Source organism: Ailuropoda melanoleuca, chromosome 8, assembly GCF_002007445.2.
Source record: "Ailuropoda melanoleuca isolate Jingjing chromosome 8, ASM200744v2, whole genome shotgun sequence".
Taxonomy (NCBI): domain Eukaryota; kingdom Metazoa; phylum Chordata; class Mammalia; order Carnivora; family Ursidae; genus Ailuropoda; species Ailuropoda melanoleuca.
The window spans coordinates 25,132,256-25,154,137 of record NC_048225.1 but is presented as its reverse complement, the minus strand read 5'-3'; the positions used below and the strand labels follow the sequence as shown (position 1 = coordinate 25,154,137).

Here is a 21,882-nt window from a genome sequence, read left to right as displayed (position 1 = left end):
CACCATTCACCGTGACCATATTTTCACCATTTTCCTGAATCCAATTCTTCAGGAGGAGATCCCCTCTGTCTTCCTCTCTATCTTGCCCTTTCTGCAAAAATAGCTCTCCTTTGGGAACAAATAGTTCTGTTTCTTCTTTGGAATGCTTCTGGAAGCCAGGAACTCTTATCTCCCTCCACAACATTCTGGCCAGTGCTCGGAATGTGATTTACATTACTGACCACCACTGGCACAGGAGAACAAAACAAAGGAAGGGCTTCCCAGTAGAGCACAAAGGGGGCAGGGCCGAAAGTGCTGGGGTGGGAGAGAAAGAGTGAGAGCAGAGTTTCTGGGGTAGCAAGGGGTCTGCCCCACTGGCCTCTCCTTCTGCACACCATAGAGAGCAGCGAACATGTCACTGCAATCCTCTCTCGTGGGCTGGGGGTGATGCAGTGGTGTCTGGAGAGCCTGAAGAGAGACGTTCTGCTCTTCTGGGATTTGCTGCGAGGACTGCGGGCTTCGGGGCTGACTCACTCAACAGGGCTGGGTGCAGGCCAAGGAGTCACGGCTCTCAGGGTCACACACGCTGCCCTTGGCGTGCCAGCTCAGCCTGCTGGGGACCAGCCAGGGCTCGTTGGGCAAGGGGAGTGAAGCCCAGGGAGTCAAGACTTTTTGCAATGATTGAGGCTCTTTCTCTACTGGGGCAAGAAAGCATTCCTCTCTGGAGGATGGATTACAAAGCAAATTGTTCCTGCCTCTCTTCAAAGGCCAAGAAGGTTAGGAAACCACTCCTTCCTTCTCCAGAAAGCCTGAAGAATTTTCAGGCAGATTGGTCTGTTCCAGATGGCTCCAATGTGACCATGCTGCCCCCTTACCTTACTTGGGTCTCCGGGACAGCCCAACTGGCTGCAGGGTGGGACCCAGACTACTCACCTTCCTCTTCTGTTTGCTGAGCTCCTACAACATAAGACATACGCATTTGTCTCTGAGCCTAGTTCCTGACGCTGAACTCTTAAAGCCCTTTAAATTTCCCGAGTAATAAGCGAACAAGCAGCATCTTTTTGACCCTGGTTCCTGACACAGGGCTCCTAAATCCCTTGGTTTCCTGGGTGACAGGAGCATTTTTTCGTTCTCATAAGGTGACTCTGTGTGGGCTTCTGGATAGCTTCAGCATGGGGACTTGTCACCAGCAAGACAAAGCCGTGATTAGAAGCTGAGAACTTTCAGCCCAACCCCCATCCTCTAGGGAGAGGAGAAGGACTGGAAATTGCATTAATAATTGATCATGCCTGTGCGAGAAAGCCTCCCCCCAAATCCTTAAACCATGGGGTTTGGAGAGCTTTTGCGTTAATGAACACACCGGGAGGGTGACACACCCAACTCCTCAGGGACAGAAACTCCTTCACTCTGGGACCCTTCCTGAACTTGCCCTGTCCCTCTTCATCTGGCTGTTCATTTCTATCTTTTATCATATCCTGGATAATAAACCAGCAAACATACGGAAATGTTTCCCCGAGTTTCGTGAGCTAACCCAGCAAATTATCAAACCTCCCCGGGGACTGTGGGAACACTCAGCTTTATAGCTAAGTCAGTCAGAAGTGTGGGTACCCTGGGGACCCACTGCTTGTGACTATTGTCCGAAGTGAAGGCAATCTCTTGGGCCTGAGCCCTTAAACCTGATTCTAATTCCAGTTAGTTACTGTCAGAAATGACTTAAATTCTAGGACATTCAATTGGTGTCTGGAGAGTTGGAAAATTGGTTGGCGTGGGAAACACACACACACACACACACACACACACACACACATTTAGTGTCAGAAGCATTGTAAGTAGAGAAACCATTTTCCTTTACCCAGAGCCCAACCCGTGGGAATTTTCCTTAGAAAGGTTTTACTGGCAGTCACTACAATGCAAAACAGAACGGGTAACAAAAATAAAATAACAAGCCCAAATATGCCAATGTCTTGAGACATTTTACAAAGATCTTGAAGTTGCTGACTTCTAGCTTAGATATCAGCCCTCCTGGTCCCTCCCAGGCCTCCAACTAGGTCATTGTGTCAAGTGGGCTCTTCTGGCTAGTTCCTCCTTCCACCAGAGACTTCTATCTATCAAGTGCTGAAGCTTTGTCCAAACTCCCACTCTGGCCCCTGGCCCCGGGCCCCTAGGTCTACCATCAGCCCCTAAAGAAGTTATTCACCCTGCAGCCTTGCCTTGCGTTCATCTCTGAACCCCAAACTGAAATCAAGCAATCATCTGTCAAAGTGTAAATCATTACTGTACCTAGGAACCCAGACTCTTTTTTTTTTTTAAGGTTTGTTTATTTATTTATCTGACAATGAGAGAGACAGCTAGAGAAAGAGGGAACACAAGCAGGGGGAGTGGGAGAGGAAGAAGCAGGCTCCCAGCGGAAGAGCCCGACTTGGGACTCAATCCCATAACGCCAGGATCACGCCCTGAGCCGAAGGCAGACGCTTAACAACTGAGCCACCCAGGCACCCCTAGGAACCCAGACTCTTAAAGCTGGAAGCACCCTAAAGGAACATTAAATCTACCCTTCTCATTTCGCAGGTAGAAAATGAGGTCCCAAGAGAGGATCTCCGATCTAAGACCAACGTGAGTTCCTGAACTCTTAGCTGGATGTCCTTTAAGCTGTGTCACACCACTCCCCTGCTACGTACTTGCCAACATTGTCAGACCAAACCAGGGCTAAGAAAGAGAGAAACATTCGTCAAGCAGAATGATACTTTCCCTCAGGAAACTTGGGATTTCTTCCTAAGGCAGGTGCCTGGGAGAGCCCTCTTAAGGGACCCTCCAGCCTCTCCTTGTGCCTTGCCCCCCTCACCATGGTCCAGCCCCAGAGACCTTCTCTCAGACCCTCCTGCACACCCGCTCCTTCTGGTCACCAAGCCCCAGCATGCCATCCCTCTGCGGAAAGGCCCCCACCCTGTTCTCAACAGGGCTGCGGCCCGCCCTCTGCCCGGCTCTCCTGGTCACTCCGCCCCACACACCACGCATACCCAGACCCAAATTTACTTTCTTAGGATCAGTTCATCTCTTCCTCAAACCTCCCACATCTGTCCCTATTCTGGATCTTTGCTTCCCGACTGTTTGCTCTGCCTCCCCCAGCCAGCCCGGGGGCTGCGTGGGGCAGAGGCTGGGCTTGGCCTATTCGCCGTTGTACTGTAGCCCGTGACGCCACGGCGGGCACATCGGGCCCGCTCAGCAGCTACGGGGGATGTACGCGGGAATGAGATGAAGTCACAGAAGCAGGACACGGGTATTAAATACTTACAACTTTATTAGGAGCCGGCTGTCGTCCCCGCAGCAGCCCGCCCCCATGTATACACAGTATACACAGCCCAGCCAGTACCCAGGTCCTGCCATCCTGCTGCAGCACATGGAATGCAAAAGAACCAAACGCAAAAGGGGGGCTCTGTAAGTGACAGTGTCTAGTGCCTTCGGGAGCCAACTCCCAGACTGGGACCAGCCCCCTCAGCTCGCCCCAGCCCCCTACTCCAGCCTGGCGAGGCTCACAAGGCTGGACTCCTCCAATCAGTGCACACAAAAGGCAGAGGAGGCAGGGGGCTCCTGAGCCCAGATCCTTACTGGTCCACACCCCATGCAAGAAGTTTCTGGAGCCCCCAGAATCTTCCTCCTCTTCCACAGACATGAGATACCACCTTCACTTTTTATTCCGTCACCAGAAACCTGTACCGTGAGGCTTGTCTCTGCTCAGCCTTGGAGAACGTGGTTGGATTAGGAAAAACGGTCAAAGATAAGACAAACCTCCCAAGTTGTCTTGGTCATACTTCTTTTAAAAAGGAAAAAAAGGAAAAAGAAAAACATGACAGGAAAGAGCATTTGAGGCCCAGCTTGTGTCAGGAACAAGATAGGCTGTCCCTCCTTGAAATGATTTATAAAGCTGCTCTGCTGGGGGACCAGTCACCCCCACGGACGGCAGCTCCCTTCCCACCCTCCCCATTCCCCTGCCCGTTCTGCACAGCCCCTGTGCCACCCTGTCTTCGCTGAGGGTGCACCAAGCACAGGGTGCAGTGCTATCGTCGGCTAGTGGGGGTCCACATCTGCCCTGGGGCCCTTCGGATGTTGCAGCCCCACGGTGTTCACTCATTCAGGGAGGAAGACTCCTCCTCACTTCATTCCCCAAGAGTGGCTGCAGCCCTGCCTCAGAGATCCGCACACCCTCTGCCCTGCTGTGCGAGCTCTGGTCAAGGGCCCAGCTCGGGGTGAGGATGGGATTGGAGCCCCATCCCAGAGGCTTGCCTGGATGGCTGGTTTGTAGGGGAAGCCAGATAAAAGGACTGAACCCCTTTCCCAGGGAAGACACTTGCTCTGATGCCAGCTCACTAAAGTCCAGAACGTGTTACCTAACTCAGAAGCAGAATGTCCCATGCTCATGCTGGGGCAGCTGCACCCTCAAGAAATACCCTGCTTGACCAAAGGCTCCCTAGCCCCAAAACATCTTCCCACTTGGAGCTATAGGAAACACCCTGGTTTCGACATTCCCAACACATCTCTAGGATAGACAGGAGTTCCCACTGATGGCTGCCAAGGGCCTCCGGGTCAGGTCATTGATTCTTGTGTCTCCTGAAACCTGTCCCCAAGGCACCTGAGGAGAGAGATCCTGCTTTCGTATGTGGAGCCCCGGAGGGTGGCCAGGCCATAGGGAGCAGGAAGCCATGTACCACACACTCATCTTTGTGTCTGGGCCGCTCAGTGTGCAGAGGACAACAGCCAGGTCTGCTGGAAGCACCAGGGTCACCACTGCCCCAGGGGAGGGACAGGTGTGGGTACCCAGAAAGCATAGCCTGAGGTAGCAAACAGTGAACCCCGTTATCCAACTGCATTATTATGGGATGTGCCCAAAGCCAGACCACACATAGCTGTCCAGATGAAGACCCACCTGCAGGCACGTGGGTGTTTAGCACCTAGCCCTCCTGGGCATCTCCCGTGACCCTCTTAGTGGGGACAGGACCGTGGCCACTCTGAAGGTTCTCTGAGGCAACACAGAGAGAGCCTAAGGCAGCAGCCCTATTTATACCCTCCTCTCTGGAAGAAGAAGCCATCAGAACTGGGGCCTCCTCCCCATCCCAGGGTGACATCCCCCCAAAGCTCAAGCCCAGCCCAGTGACAAGGAACCCTCCAGGCCACTTCTCAAACTCCCTGCTTCACCACAGAATCCATCACCCCTTATAGCTTTTTTTAACAGTCCGATGCCTCCCGAAGAAGGCAACAGACTCCCTATTGACTTCCTGTACCTATTTGCAAACCTCAGAGGGCGCGTACTTGGAAGCCCTCCCCCCAGCCTGACGTCCTGGACAGCGCAGGAAGAAGAGCTGGCTCTCGAGGGAGGGCCAAGAGTAGAAGGAAGATGAGAAAGCTCTGGACTCCCCCTACACATAGACCTCTTCCCAGATGGGGTGGCCCAGGCTCCAGTTATACCTAATTCCACTCTCCCACCGGTTTCTGCCCACACCAGCCATTTTTTTTATTATTCAGTCCTCGTCAGTCAGAAAGAAAAGGTGGGCTGACAGCACCGTATAAACCTGCCTTGTTCAGAAACGGCTTAGAGCCCCCGGGGCCCCCTGAGGGTGCCAAGCTGCTGGGCCATGGCTCTTCCAGCAGCCTGTGGCCTCCCTTATGGGGGGCCAAGGTCCCTGAAGTTCTGCCTGGGAGGTGCCCATCCTCCAGGTCCCTCGGAAACTGGGCCCCAGTGCCTCTGGCCAGTGCCCGCACCTCTCAGCCTCTTCCAGAGACTGGGCCCTGGAGGAGCCGGGCGTGAGGTAGACTGTGTGTTAGTCACTTGGCTTCCCCCGCCCAGGCCAGGGAGGAGGAGGAGGGGACCGCTCACCCCTGCCCGTGGTCCTTGTCCCTGGAAGTGGGTGACGTCGTGGCCTGGACCCCCGGCCACTGAACTCCGCCCATGGCTCCGGCTGGCCAGAACGCTGGCAGCACCAATGGGGCAGAAAGTGAGGAGGAGAAAAGGACAGTCCTATTCAGCACGGCCTCAAGACGCAGAAGTCCAGCTCCTGGGGCTTCTGGAGCAGGTTGCACCGGTCCCGGGCCAGCAGCCGCCCTCCGGGGCCCAAACACTTGAGCGGACGCCTCTTAAAGCCCCGGCCGCAGCTCTTGGAGCAAGGTGACCAGGCGCCGAGCTCCCAGGTCGGGCAGGGCTCCCCGCAGGCTCTCGTCTCCACCGGCCGATGGGCTGCATCGCAGGCAGAGGCCGCGCGAGGCCCAGGGGGCCCGCGACAGTCGACCGCCCGCTTCTGCAGCCCACTGCCACAGCTCACCGAGCAAGGCCCCCAGCTGCCCGCTACCCAGCGCGCGGGGGGCCTGTCGTCCTGCTGCTCCACTTGATTGGAGAGGCTGAGGACGCTGTTGTGGTGCACGGAGGAGCCCCGGGGGTCCTTGGGGTGGGAGGCCTTGTCGTCCCAAGGCTCTTTGGGCAGATAGAAGGAGTAGCGGACCCGGGGGGGCGTCATCTTGCCCACGGAGAGGACCTCCACAGTCAGGGGCTCCAGGATGGGCCGGGAAGCCTGCAGGCTCTCCACGGCCGTCCCCGTGCCGCTGTAACGCACGAGGCTGCCCTTCACCACCAGGTCCCGCTCCACAGCCGACACTACAAAGTGCCCATTGAGCAGGTACTGGCCCTGGCCGTTCTTCAGGGCCAGGTAGTTGTCGTCTCCGATCAGCCCCTTGTAGCCACGCTGGCGGATGTCAATGCTCGAGGCGCCCGCGGGGATGGCCACCACGAAATTGTAGCCGTGACTGTGGGGGGAAAGGGGATTGTGCCTTAGACAGACGCCTAGACAGCAGGCCCTCATTCCCCCCGGAAAGTCCCAGCTGATTGCCCTTTCACAAACCCTGTGGCAGGTCACAAAGACTAACCAGACGGCTTCAACCACCCCGTGGGAGGTCAGGGGACACACAAAGTGAAAGGTGGTATGAGATGGTCACCACGTCATCTAAAGCTACATACCCTGGCTCTATTGTCCTGCAAGCTTTTTCTTCTCTACATTTATACTGAGTGAATTCTTTTTGAAAAAAAAATCTATTTATTTGAGAGAGAGAGAGAGCAAGAGCAGGGGGAGGGGCAGAGAGAGACAGAGAATTTCAAGCAGACTCCCCACAGAGCTCAGAGTTCCAACGGGGGTCGATCTCATGACCATGAGATCATGACCTGAGCCAAAACCAAGAGTTGGACACTCAACTGACCATGCCACCCAGGTGTCTCTATACTGTGGTGAATTCTAAGGCAAAGTAAAGCCAAGGTTTTGGAGCCAGACCCATCCCTACCACTGGCTTAGCTGTTGGCCTTGGATAGTCACTTAGCTTCTCAGGTGCCTCACCCATAAAATGGAGATCATAATCACACATAACTCATTAAAGCATACCCAGTAAGCACTCAATATATATTAACTGTGAGAAGGAGGAGAAGGAAGGGCAGAAGCTAAGCCTACAGTCCTTTGGTCCAAGGCTGGGGCCAGACACCGCACTGAGACACACTGGCCCTGGAGTCAGGCACCCAGATCGAGCCTTGGACACCAACTCCCTGGTGGCTCAAGCCAATCAGTCTCTCTGGGTTCCAGTGTCCTCGCCTATACAATGAGGGGGTCAAACTAGATGGTTTCTAAGGCTCTTTCCAGCTCTACTAGTCTATGAAAGGAGCACCTGCCATTTAGGCAGTGAAGCAAGTCTGGGAGTGTTTACCTTGAATTCTCCACTTGGCCTCCCCTCAGATCCCTGTGAATGCCATCCACCTGCAGTGCCCCAGTTCCCAGAGTAGTTGCCCAGCTAGGGGCCCAGCAGAGGGCACTGTGTCCAGAGGGGGCAGCAGAGAGTCCTGGACAGCCATCTAGGCCTTGGACTCCCAAGTTTTCAGAGCCCACCACATCCCTGCTCAGTGGAGACCTCAGGGGCTCTGCTTCCCCCAGCTTCTTCCAGAGCATGGGTCAGGACTTTCCGAGGAGCACATTCCCTCCGAAAATAAAAGGGAATAGGCTGGACCTCAGAAAGCCGGGAGCCCCGGCTCTGGAGGTGGGAACTGGAGAAGCCTAGAGGCACTTCTTCAGCTGAGCCTGCACACATTTCCAGGAACAGGTAGTCCCTAGGTCCTAGCCACGTGCTTTGCTGTTTATTGCCATTCTCAGCTCAGTCTCATCCCTGAGGACAGGGCCTCAGCCTCAGTGAGACAGAGAGGTTGTCACACTTGTCTCCAGGCATGTTTTGTTCTGTGATCATGATCATGAACATTTAGTGAGCATTTATTATGCACCAAGTAGGACGCTAAGCATTTTACTTGGAATAACACCCTTAATCTTCACAACAGCATGACAGGAAATATATTCATGTCATACCCATGGTATGAGGAAGGAAATCCAGAATTCCAAAGATTGTGTCACATGCTCAAGGTCATCCAGAAAATGGGGAGCTGAGATCTGAACATGGGCGAGTCTTACTTTAGAACTCTAGATAGACCCTAATGACTCTCTGCCATCTTCCTAACTAGCATCTCCTGTTCAGTGGTGGACTCCCCAAGCATTCATCTCTGTTAGATGGATGGATGGACAGATGGATCAATGGATGGATGGATCAATGGATGGATGGATGGATGGATGGATAGATGGATGAAAAAATGCATGAATGAATATCACACTCGCAGAAGAGTCCAAATGGCCTCTACAGTGAGGGCACTCCCCATTTACCCCAGTCTGACCCAAGCTTTCACCGCCTGGGGCAGCTCCACTCAGCCCTACTCCCCCTGCCCCAGGACCCAGAACTCACATGGGCTTGGTGAAGAGGCCCGTCACCTTCTTACAGCTCTTATTGTCGCCCCCACACACCCCACACTTGTCGAATTTCTTCTCGGAGCCCAGGTTCCCATCGCAGCCAGCCTTGATGCACTTGCCTTGGACACAGACCGAGGTGGAGTCCGGAGTACACGGTGTACCGTCCACCACCTGCAGTGCCCCCGGCAGGGGAGAAAAGGAGAGAAGGACAGCTCAGCCAAAAGCATCCCCGAAGCCTTTCTCTCTGCTTTGGTCTCCCGCCGCACACTCACTCACCTTGGGTGCCAACACGTAGAAGTAGCCAGTGCCATTGGCTCGGCAGATGAGTTTGCACTTGTCCCGGGGAGAAACGCCGGAGTACTTGGGCACCCACATCACGGCGAGGGTGAGCCGGTTGGTGCTATAGTTATAGCCATTGAAAGCCTCACACTGCTCCTCCCGGAAGCTCTTGCCAGAAGCTGAGGACAGAGGAAGCACAGGCAGGGAGCTAAAGGGAGGGGCAGTGCAGGGAGAGCCCTCCCCAGGATGCTCAGCTGCCTATGGCTCTCAACGGATCTTACCCTCAGCCAGGTTATCCTCATCACTGCTGCCACCCCCTCCCAAAGAACTAAAGCAGGCTAGGACCGAAGGATGCAGGTCCCAGACAATCGTGCAACCTCCAGGCACCGTGCCACCTTCCACAGTACTGCTAGTAGTATTAGAGTTTGTTGCCTAATTAGAAGAAATAATAAATTTTAGATAGAGTAGTAAAAAAATTAAATTTCTAATTGAAGGAAATTAAAAAATATAAATACAAAAAGGCTAGTAAAAATAGAGATGTAATTTTCTTCCCACCCAAGTTCATGGACCCTGGATAAAGAATTCCTGCTTATGAAGATGGGCTTGTGAATTCTTAACTAAGGGGACATCTTGTGTGTCATTCCTTTGGGCCACTTAGCGTCCCAGCCTAAGCATCAAGAAGAAAACACCCCTGCCCAAGGGCAGTGGGCAAAGAAGTGAGCCCAAGAGGAATCCGCTCCTCTGCACTTCCAGACTTTGCCCTCCAGGAGAGAATCTTGAATGCAGTAATTTGCAGCCAAGAAGGGGGGGTGGTGCGGGGAGAGGGGCCCTCCCCTCCTCACCTGATCTGGGGCAGGGCTCCAGGTTGCAGGATCGGTATTTCACTCTCATTCCCTCGCAGTACTTGCCCCCGTTGGCAGGGATGGGGTTGCTGCACCGTCTCCGGGCCAGCTGCACGCCCCCACCGCAGGTGCGCGAGCAGGCGCCATAGGGCTCCCATTTGGCCCAGGAGCCGTCCACCTATGAGAAAGAGTCGGTCATGCCCCTGCAGGGGTTGGGATGCCCATCCACACCCTGACCCTGCAGAAGAGTTACACTGGTACAGCCGCCACCATCCCATCCCACTGCAAGGAAATCCGCCGTGTATCACAAGGAAAAAATGACAAGCAAATGGTCAGCGTACACAGCGCCCATGCAACACTTGAACTTGGTAATTAGCAAATGCCAACTGCACCCAGTTGTAAATGAGGCTGCTCAGAAGAGAGAGGCAGGTGGCCAAGTTCTATCATCGCCTCTGCCCTCGCCGTATGGGTGGTCTTGAGCGAGTAGCAAAACCTCTTAAAATTCAAGTGCTTTGTCTACAAAAATGGGGCCAATAATACCCAGGTGTGAGATCAGGCAGAAGTTCAAATGATGCAATGTGTATGAATATTCCTAGCACGGTGCTTGCCACCAAACAAAGTTTCTCCTTACCTATTGTCAGGGTATCTACAAGAGTTTCTAAATCTAAGGCAGAGGCAGCCCCCAGCCTTGCCAGAAACCTTGTTGCTATAGATATCTGAATATTTTTATTTGTAAATGTTCCATAATTCCGACTTCTCTTCAAACCAGACTTAAACAGATTTTAAGCTCCATCAGGGGCTGAATTTGAGAAAGATTCACTACATATAAGAGGTTCGAATGTTTGTGCTCCGAGGAGATGAAGATAGGAAACTACAAAGCAATCCTAAAACTCTATTTGGCTTCGAGGTGAATGATGCAGAGTTGTTTCATTTTTTAAGAGGGTGGAGAAGGGATAGAAAATGTATCGTCTTCATTATGTTTTTCTTAGGATGCCAATAAAGCGAGTTTTCATCCCCAGAACACACATCAGTCGGGCAACAGAGGAAGCAGCCCAGTTGTACGAGCCCAGGATTAAAATGCTGTCATACATCATCCAAAGTGACTAACCGGCATGGAGCTAATCGGGAACTGGCTGCAGGTCATCTTAATACTTTAATTTATGCATACATGCAGCCTAGTTACTCTATCCGTCCCTCTGTCAGATAGCTCTTGCCTCACTGTGTCAACAGGCCTCACATCCTGTGAAAGAAACACTTGCCCATAGCCCTGCTTCCTCCTCCAACTAGCACCTTCAGATTCCTAAGAGTGTCTACATTTGCTCCTTGCACCTCCTCCCTCCTCAGTGCCTTGCAATATGGGCTTGGTCCCCATCACAGGAGGGAAGTTCTCTGTCAAAGGTCTGAGATGACCTTTGACATCCACAGACTGAAAGAGTTGTTGAGTTCTTACTAATGGCCGGTGCCATGTACAGCGACTGCATCCCAGCAGAGGAAACTAAAAATAAGCCTGTGCACGTAGAGTGTCAGGAAGGGTTAAATGCAGGTGGGAGAGAGGGAGGGAGGGAGGTCCTTGGTGAGGTGGGCTGCTCTATATTACAGGGGGTCACGGAGGCTTCCCTGCGGAGCAGACAATAGTGCAAAGGCCTGAAGGAAGTATGAGAGGGAGTTGTGCAGATAGGAGGGAAAGAACATTCTAGAGAGAGGGAGCAATGCAAAGACCCTGAGGAGGGACAGGCCTGGAGTACTCCAGCATCACAAGAACAAGAGAAGCAGGAGACAAAGACAGAGATACGGCTCACCATCCTGAGCTCAGAGTAGAGCCCCTAAAGGGTTCTGAGCATGTGGCATGACCTGACCTACATTTTAAAGGATCCCTCTGGCTGCGATGGTGGGAACAATCTGTGAGGAGTAAGACCAGCAGCAAGGAGATCAGTTAGGGTGCATGACTAATGATCCAAGGTAGCTTGGTGCAGGGTGATCGCAGATAAGATAGTTTAAAAAGAAAAGGCTCAATTCTGGCTCTATTTTGAAGACAGAGTCAACAGGAATGACTGAAATACCAGACAGATGGATGTGAGAGAAAAGAGGGTTGGCACAAGCAATGGGAGGATAGAATTGCCAAAGCAGGTTCAGGACAGATGACCAGGAGCTCCGTCTTTTCAGATGTTACGTTTAGGATCCTTATCAGTTATCCACATGGCGGCATCAAGATTCAGTGGGGCATGCCCGTCTGTAGTTCAGGCAGAGGTCTGGGCAGGAGATGCAAATCTGGGGGACATCAATGTATAAATGTAAATGGTACTTAAAGCCTTTGGTCTAGATGAATCACCCACAAGGTCAGTGTGGCTAGTGACAGGGGCTAAGGACAGCGCTGGAATGCCCAACATTGGAAGAACAAGAGTATGAGGAAGACCCTGTGAAGGGGACCAGAAGGGGCAGCCAGTAAGGGAGGAGGGAAACCAAGATACAGTGGAGCCTGTGTTCCCAGGGGAGGGCATAATCAGCTGTGTCCAACGCCGCTAACGGGTCAGGCAATATGAGGAACGATAATCAATCACTAACTTCAGCAGTGCGAGGCCATTTGGCGACCTTAGTGAGAGTTATTTTTAGAGGAAGAGTAGGACTGAAAGCCAGATTGGAATGGGCTCCAGAGAAAAAAATGGCAAGACGGGAACTGGAGAGAGCAATTTCATACCACTCTTTCCAGGAACTTTGTGGTAAAGGGAGTCAGAGAGATAGACTGATTTGTGGAAAGGAAGTAGGATTAGGAGAAGTTTTGTTGAAGGTGGTAGGAATTACAGCAAATTTGTATCCTGATAGGAATGATTCAACTCAGGAGAGGGGAAGTCTGACACTGCAGGAGAGAGACGGAAGAATTACAGGAGTGCTTTCCTTGAATAGAGGGGATAGTATCCTCATTGCAAAGCACAGTGGCGGGCCTGCGAAGAGAGCGTGGCGGGCTCATCCATCGCAAAGGAGGAAAGGTAGAGATTACAGGCACAGAAGCAGGGCAGACGGCAGATGTGGCGTGGGAGTTGGTGGAAGTTCTCCTCTGATTACTTGCTTGCTTCTTTTTTCTTAATGAGATAGGTAGAAAGATCACTGGCAAAAGCGGAAATGAGGAGAAAGAGTGGGTAATGGAGGAGAGAGGCAAAGGTGTGATGTGATCGTGTAGGGCGCTGGGAGGGTGAGTGCAGTAAAGCAAATAAAATAGGATACGACTCGTGAGCAGCATTACAGGCCCACCTACACCGTCAGGTCATTAGTTTAAACTGAGACCGCTGAGCACGGTTCCACGTCTTTCTCCAGCCACACTCACCCATACTGGCACCGCTGACCAGGTGGGAGCTGGAGTCCACCAGGGCAGTGGTGTATCCAAGCGAGTAGAGCCGAGAGAGGCAGGAAGATGGGAGCCATGAGAGTACATGAACAAGTGATTTTAATAATGGTCCATGGAATCTCAAGAAGGTTGATGAGGGCATGAAAACAGCAAGTGGGACTGAAGAATTGTTGGAGTTCAAAACTAGAGGGCTGGACAACAGGGCCTTGGTGGTCAGAATGTGATTCTTATAACTGAGATCTCGGGGGGGGCGGGGGGGTCAGGGGGCTGCATGATTAGGAAGATAAGCTTTGTGCTTTGACCTCTGCTGATTAGGGCAGTGTCCTCCATGAAGGGCCAGGGTGCTGAAAGGATTGTCCAGAAAAGAGTTTGAGGACGTGGCGGATTTTGCTGCTGATGGACTGTCTTTCCACAGGCTTCTCAGATCACATTTCCTATATCCAATATCCTCTTGGGCAACATCTTTAGAGGCTAGACTCATCTTCCCAAGAGATGGAGCCAGCCACGGCTGGCCTGTCCTTAGGACCTTCCAGTTTAAAGCCACAGCCTGGTGGTCAAGGCAACGCAGACTAGCCCTAAACCATGCCCGCAAAGACCTTTCCCCTAGAGCCCAGGTCCGTCCACCCCTCCAGCTTGCCCCACCTCCCGGACTTGGCTCCATCTCTGCCTGATGAGGCCCTACTCGTCCCTCAGTGCTCTCTCCAAATCTGACCTCCCCCACCAAGGTTTGTTCAGACATCTCTAATCATCCTTAATCCCTCATCCGTAATTCTCCCATGACGTGCTTTCACACTTCGGTCTTACACAGAACACACACCTCTCTGTGTCTTGGATCATAGTAACATTTCCAGCTTCCCCACTAGACTGCGAGCCCCCTGAGACACAACCCAGGTTTTCTTTCTTTTTCTGACTACCACAGTACCTCCCACCGTTCCCTCTAGGCTGGTGCCCATGAAGTGGCTAACGGTTTAATTAAATATGTTTCCAAAACACAGAAAAGGATTTTACATAATTGTGTACCAAACCCAGCTCGGGGCAGCCAACACAGGGCTGGCAAATGCTTTTCTATGATATTGCCTCCGTGTACGTAAGACCCCAGTCAAGCCGCTCTGCAGCCGAGGCGGGGGCGGGGAAGGGATCGTGACCACCAGGATCGAGGGAGAGGATGGACTTCTTATTCCTGTCTGACAAAGTCCCAATCCCCTTGCGACCCCAACCCCAGGCCTGAAGATTTTTTTATATTCAGAGAACATGTGGGTTTCGGATTTGTTCTTATTCAACTATTATTCCTTTTTACCGGAAAAAAAAAAAAAAAACAACAACTTTTGCTCTATTATGTTTCAGCTTCAAAAAACAATCTTGACAAAAAGCGAGGCTACAAATGCCTGCAGCTCGCCCAGGGGTCTGCTTCCTTTCAGCCCTGAGCCGGGCTCACCTCTGGCCCAGAGCTCCCTGGAAACAAAACACGTGCAGAAATAGCTGATAAAGGGGAGGCTGGAAGGAGCCAACAAGTGAGGAATGTCGAAGAGTTAGTGTTGGGCTTTGGGATCTGGGTTCCTCCCCAGGAAGGATGAGGCCCAGAACTGAGGGGCTGGGCCTCCTGGCGCCCAGTGCGAGACTTCTCTCAGGTGTCTAACGAAGGCTTCAGCAAGTTCTCTGACCCACCGTATGTCTTGTCTCCAGTCTCAGGGTCAAGACGGGGAGAGGCACAGACAGGGAAACAGAGGCACAGCGCTGCAATGGGGTACGGTTCCGGCCACACAGCAAACCCGGGCCCCTGGAGGCCTCCCAGCAGCCCTGCCGCACAGCTCCCACACACTCACCCTGTACTTATTGAAGTCGTGTCTGTCCACACAGGTCCCCTTGAGGCAGAACTTGCCATCGCCACAGCTGGTGCCGTCTGCCCAGGGGAAGTGGCGGGTCTGGCACAAGATCTGCCCCTTGACCTTGCCGGTACACCACAGCTTGGTGCAGTACTGCATGTAGGGACATGGCTTCGAGCCCACACCGAAGGACAGCTCACACTGCTGGCTCAGGCTGTAGCTGGCACCCGGCAGGTCCTCAGGCAGGGAGATGGGCTTGCTGGGGGCGTCCAGGAGGCAGTCACCTACAGAGAGCCAAGGGCATTCGTGAGAGCCGAGTTGAGGAAGGCGGGACCAGGCTAGCCCAGTGCCTAAGCGGTGGGGAGACAATGAAGCAAGGGCCAGTGGAACGGACCCCCTTGAGAGCCCGACTCTTTGGGGTCAGGCACGCCTTGGGCAATAGAAGGCAGATCCAGAGAGGTGGTGAGCACACTCTCCAAGGACAGCACCGACATCCCTCCTCCATCCTCCTGGCTTACCGTGCCCGTTGTCCAGGAAGTTGGTGATGATGGCAGCGCTGCAGGCTGACCAGGGCTTGGCACGGTCGATCTGGATGAGTGTTGGGGACATCATGTGGTTGACTTGGACTTTCCCAAACACCTCCTCACACACTTTCATATTGTCATGGGGCATGTTGAACACGTGGCCTGCGGGGTGAGGCAAGAGGACTCAGAGGGCAGAAGGATGTGGGCTCTGCAGTTTTACAAGGAGGGGGGTTCAGCTGGGAAGCTAGAGAGCCCACTTCAGCAATTTTCAGGCTGGTCATTTCGACCTAGTGATAGACTGCTTTGTAAATGTCAAGATGGTGTTCTTGTGTTCTCAGCCCTGTCCATCAGGCTGTGGGCTCAGGGAGGACAGCAGTGTATTTAAAATATTCTCCCCTTAGTGCCTAATTGACAAGATACTCTGACTGCTGAGTCAGACAAAATCGCTGGCCAACTGGGCTGGGGCGATCGGAAAAAATAAAACAAAGCCATTGGTAAGGCAGACTCTGACCCTAAGAAAGGATCCCTAAGGCTTCAGGACATGAGGAAGCAAAGACAAATATCTACCCCCTGCCCAAAGCATCCAGGACAAACCAGAAAGAACCCAGAGGGGAACCCCCACACACATCCAAGAGCCCCTCTAGCCTTACCCAGCTCATGGGCAGTGGTGAAGGCTGATGGAAGCCCATCATCTTCGATCACGGAACAACTTCTCTTGGGGTCACACATAGTGCCCACATCAGCCATGCCCAGCGTGTCACAGGTGTTGGCCCCACACAGGTCCTGCCGGGATGGGGGGAAAAACAAAAGCCAGCCAGAAATTAGTGACAGGTACAGAAGGGACCTGATGGGAAGAAAAGGCATCCCATGGGATGTTCCAGCTCATCTCCACTCCCAGTCCAACCACGCCCAGCACCTTCCTAGCCAGGTCTTTTCTCCCAAGGGGTTGCAGGGCTTTTCACAGAATCAACCCAGGCTGAGGGAGGAGGCTTCAGGAAGAAAGCCCTGTGGCTCTCTAAGAAGATTCTACCCAAATCCTACTCAGCGAGATCCTGTGGGAGGAAATCAGGAGGTACAAAATTAAACCACAAGGCCATTGCTTTATATAGAGACAGATTTCCAAACCAGAAAACGGTGAGTTCCGCAGCTGGGCGAGGTTCTGCTCATGGCTAACTGAGGCAGGTGGGGGCGGAAGGCAAGTGTGTTCCTCATCCGGAGTCAGCCCTGAGCCGGCTCAGCCCTTGCTGAGAGATTGCCTTTGGACAACCATGAATTAAGCTCAGATTCTCAGCCAAAGGGTCACGGGCCAAGGACCCACCCCAGCCAGAGATTTGGCTTCCTCGGGCTGGGAGGAGGCAGACGGAGGTGGATACAAGCTCCTATCCAGACACAGCTCGACTGGCTGCAGAAGACCAATGGGACCAAGGCTCAGTGGCTCAATGGAAGAAAAAATAAACGAATTGCCACCCAAGACAGTCCCTCCTTTTGTACTAAAACTTAACTTGCAGCAGAAGCTAGGAATTCCTGCAACAGCACCAATGGGAAGCACTTCTGGGGACACGAAAGGGCAAAAGGGAGTCCTGGGGGTTGATAGCTCAATGAATTTATTGAGCATTATGGGCCAGCAATGCACCTATATATTTTAAGAGCCCAGGAGTTGTTAATAGGATAAAATACTTATCACTTAACAGAGAAGACACTGTTGAACCGGTGATACTGGGATTCTCTTCATTACATCCTTGCCTTTCTCTATAGTTAACAAGAAACTATTCTATGTATCATCTCACTTAATCCCCAGCCGTGTTAGGAGGCAGATGGATTATTATACCTATTTGTCAAAGGTGAAAACTGAGGCTCGTGCTCATAGTTAATCATAGTGATGATTTATTAAATGGTGACATCGTGTGTGCACTTCACAGGCGTGACCATATTTCATCCTCGCAACATCCCACTGGAAGAATGGCTGCTATTATCACCTTCCGCGGACGAGGAAGCTGAAGCTCAGAGAGGTCCAAGTCGCGGCGCGGGAATGTGCACTGGGGTCTGTATGATTGACTATCGTCAGCACTCTTTCCACCACGTCAAAGCTGATTGCTCAGCAACTGCTAAGTTAACTTTCCGGAGAAAGAGCTGCATGTGTTCTCCGTGAGAGCCAAGGTGTCCGCATAAACACACCCAGAGCTGTTCTCCGTTTTCGTTCTCTTCAGGGCTATGCGCACGTGCGTGTGCAGACACATGCTGACATGGGGGGAAAGGGGAGCAGCAGAGTTAGTGGGGCCAGGGGGCATAGGAGGAAAGTGGTCAGAGTACAGAAAATCAGCAAAATTTAATCCAGAGCACTCAGAAGTTTACCACCTGAGCAGTCAGACTTGGCTTCCCACGGTCAGGTGACAGTCACACCTTCTAATGAGTTAACAGTTTCTCTGGCCAAAGAACTGAGAGGGCGATCAGACTCCAGAGTTCACGGGTCAACAATGAGTGATGCACGCCCGGCCTTGATCTGCTGTCCTGAGCTCACACGTGGCATGTCTGCCACTTCGGGGAACCCTCGGGGTGAACCTCAAATTCCCTCTTTTCCAAATACTCTTCCTGTTCCAAAGGGTCACCCTTCCAGAAAGTTCTCCTTCCCCTAGAGTTCTGAAACCTAAAAGAGGTTGGGAGGGCATGTTCACCAGGCAAGTAGTTTAGGGAATATGACTGCTGAGGAACAGGACCGGGTCGCAAGGAACAGCCTGTGAATGGCCGGAAAAGGGGGCAGAAGACGAAGAAGGAAGGAATGGAGGTTTGCATCAGGGCATGGGGCAGAGGGTGGGGGAACTGGGCCCATTTGTTCCTGGACACTACAGTCTAGCATCCCCACTAAGGCAGGAGTCTCTGAAAACTCTTATCTGGTGGTCACAGCCCATAGGAAGACCCTGTAGGATAAACGTGACACTGGCCCAGGGCCACCATGCACACACACAAAGGGCATGGGAGGAAGAACCAAGAAGCCTAGATTCTGGTCCCAGCCCCACCACGAAGTAGATGTGTGACTTTGAGCAGGTCACCTCTCTCCTCGGGGCCTCAGTTTCCTCCTCCGGAGAAGGGCCGATTCTCAACTAGAACCCAGACTGGACTAGTGCCTTAATTAAGCCTCTGCTCCTGCCCCAATCCCAGGGTACGCCACCCCTTCTGGCCCCCTAGGTTATAAAGGGAACACACAGAGTGATACACTTTAGAATGGAAAGAACCCTGATCTTGTCTTCTAACCCATCAAACTAACTCCCAGAAAAGGGAAGGTCAGCCATGCGGACACTCGGAGTCCTAGCCCCTGCCCTGGTCAGCAGGAATGGTGAGGCCAGACCGACCGCTCGGACTGGGCTCTAAGCAGCCACTGGATCTCCACCGTCCAGCAGCCCGCCTCTGCCGCTGGCAGGTCCTTAAAGCCAAAAGCCTCCTTCCTCCCTGGGAGGGTGGATTCTCTCTGGAGTGAAGACATGCAGCTGCAGCCCCTTCCTGGCCAGGAGCAACCTGTTCTTTCCATCAAGAAATCCCGGTTTCCCTGGATCAAACAAGGGGAACGAGGAAGGAGCCGGCGAATTTCCTGAGGGTCAGGGTGTAGCTGAGAGCAGCCAGCCTGCAGGAACCGCTGTCTTCACTGTGGGAAGATGCAGCTGGTTGGGGTCAGAGGCTCTGCCTGTCCCTCTTCCCCCGGTCAGGGACTCTAGTGAAGAATTGCTGGACCTTCGTTCTTTGAACGCCCACAGGCGAGTGCGCGGGGCTCAGCAGTGCCTCATTTGTGGCACTGAATGTCTCCACCCTTCTGGAATGAACTCAGATGCACTCAAATTGCTTTAACCTCTTCAGTTCAGGCACTTGTCTCCAGAAATAGAAACGGTTCTGGTTCCTTCTGCCGGGAGGGTATAGACACTCCCCACCCAACCCCTAACCTACCTCACTATTTCTGGTAATCTGCCATTTCTCCTTGAAGCTGCGGCTGCTTTTCCAGATGACCCCAGAATCATCTTGGCCAAGACCCTAGTCCTCCCAGATTACTGTTTTCTAACTGTCCCTTTTCATAAAATAATTTAGGATTGGAGCCACAGTTTGAGAGAAAGCAAGCACCTTGCAGTGGCCCAATCCGCATTTCCCATGCTCACTCCCTCCACGCCCCACCAGGGCTCCCCACGGCCCTCCTTCTCACCTCCTCTCATTTCGCCTGCCATGTACTGAGATGTTCATATTTTCCAGCAGTACAGGGTGGAGGACCCACGAAAATCAAGCACGTTAACTTTTTTTTTGTAATGTAGCAGAAGATACATGTTCTCACGCACCAGCTTCCTACTCGTGGAAGGGCAGGGCTCCTCTTCATGGCCACACCATAGCATCCAGTATCACACAACTTTTGAGCCACCCTCTTATTCTGCAGATGGGGAAACCAAAGCTCGGTGGACTAAGATTGCTCACCCGAGGCCACACAGCCACTAACATGGGAACTGACCCCATGCCTTTTGACACCAAGGCCGGCAGTGGTCTTTGTAGTCAGGATATCATAATTACTGTTGAAAACCTCCCTGCATTGGTATTGATACTGCGCCTTTAACTTGTTTCCCATGAATCTCTGTCGTGCATCACTGTATGTCCTTGTCCAGCCCCAAATCCACGGCTGTTTGTAATCCCCAAGCATGGGAGGGCCTTGCTTTGCTAGAAGAAAAAAGAAAACCTAGCGATTCTGGGTGTCTGGAGAACGTGGCAAAGATGCGTCGCAAAGGAGAGAATGTACCCTGGTCACGGCCATCAGCAGGTTTGGTTTCGCTAGAATACAAATTCCTCAAGGTGTACAAATGGTATTACAGCGGGAGACTGAGATAACCAAGACAAGAATTGCCTCTATGAGGAATAAGAGAAATGAAGCATGCAGGGAGACCAAGCTTTCTCCGGAAATCATCAGTTCAAGAGAGGGCACGTACGTCACCTAAGGTGGGTAGCAAACACTTACCGAGTTGCTGCTATGAGCCAAGCACTGTTCTAAGAGCTTTCCTGTACTAGCTCACTGAATCTTCACAAAGGCTTTAGGAGGGAGATGCCGTTATTAGGCCCCACTTTATAGATGAGGCTCAGAGAAAGTAAGTTACTAGCACAGGGTCAGTGAGCCCAAGGTCAGAAAGGAAGGGAGAGGTGGAGTGAAGGTTGAAATCCAGAAGTGCAGCCTCAGAGCTGGAAACCTCCTTAGCATTGGTTTGCTTCTGGTATAGACGCACCCCTCGAATAAAGGGGCTAGGGAATCTCAAGATAGCCAGACTGTCCACCCCATACCCTCAGTCCCCAAAGCACACATTGGCCACTGAGTGGAGAGAGGTCTGGGAGAGGCCGGTGGAGAGGGAAATGGCAGAATTAAATGCCAAGAGTGCTCTTAGCGCAGTGCCTGCACCCCCTTCCTGGTTGTGCAAGGTCCTAGTTTCTTGCCCCACACCTGCATTGACATACCGATCCCATCCCTGCTCTACACCATGTCTGCTGGCTCCTCGCCGGGGCCTCTCCTTTCTCCAGGGCAAAAACTGATGGCCAAGAGCCAAGAAGAAATGCCAGAAGGACCTAAGACTCCCTCTCCCAACCTTGAAGCCTGACAGCTACAAACGCTGGATTAATGATCCCCAGTAAGGAAGGCAAACTACCTAGAAATCCATAGCTGCACACAGTCCTTTCGCTAACATCGGTGCCCTCCGCCCATGAATACATACTGAACAGCGGCTGCGTGCAGGGGCCCAGTGGAGGGGCTACAAAGATATAAAAAAGTCTTACTTAAAGGAGTTTACAAGTCAGTGGGAATGGCAAATGCTGGGGCCGTGGTTTCCACACAAAAACAGACTAGTATTAAGTACACTTTTAAGTGCAATGTGACAGAATGCTTTAAAACAGGGCCACCCCAAATGTAAGTTCCAGCAACGGACCTGTAGGTAATTACTCAACAACAGAGGTGCTGAGTGACCACGAAGGAGCAATGACAGTAGCTGCCATTAACTGGGTGCCTGTTCTGGAACACTTGCTAACTTACCCTTGATCCCACCTTTAAGTTCAGTACCATGGCCATCACCATTATGAGGAAAGTGAAGTTCAACTGGCTGATTCGTTCAACATCCATTGCTAAAAGTCAAGTGCCAGGACTGAAACTCAGCTCTGTCTCACTCCCAGCCTGTGTTCTTTCCATTGTACCACACAACCGAGGACAGGCATTGAGGCAAGGTGTGGGGGGCAGGGGTAAGTACCAAGAGTGATACAAACATCTACCAAGAAGTTCAAAGGTAG

General features: G+C 52.4%; 1 protein-coding gene across 1 annotated transcript in view; it reads right to left on the bottom strand.

Moving 5' to 3' along the window:
• Nucleotides 1-3,279: 3,279 nt before the first annotated feature.
• The window catches only part of ADAMTS15 (ADAM metallopeptidase with thrombospondin type 1 motif 15), a 25,730-nt gene continuing 7,127 nt past the window's right edge, over nt 3,280-21,882 (bottom strand). Inside the window, exons 2-8 of the mRNA XM_002912683.4 lie at nt 16,248-16,380; nt 15,592-15,759; nt 15,074-15,357; nt 9,911-10,088; nt 9,066-9,247; nt 8,785-8,960; nt 3,280-6,768 (exon numbers count right to left, since the gene is read on the bottom strand). Of these exons, the coding sequence (XP_002912729.1) occupies nt 5,994-6,768; nt 8,785-8,960; nt 9,066-9,247; nt 9,911-10,088; nt 15,074-15,357; nt 15,592-15,759; nt 16,248-16,380 (1,896 nt within the window). The 3' untranslated portion in view covers nt 3,280-5,993. The remainder of the gene's footprint in view (nt 6,769-8,784; nt 8,961-9,065; nt 9,248-9,910; nt 10,089-15,073; nt 15,358-15,591; nt 15,760-16,247; nt 16,381-21,882) is intronic.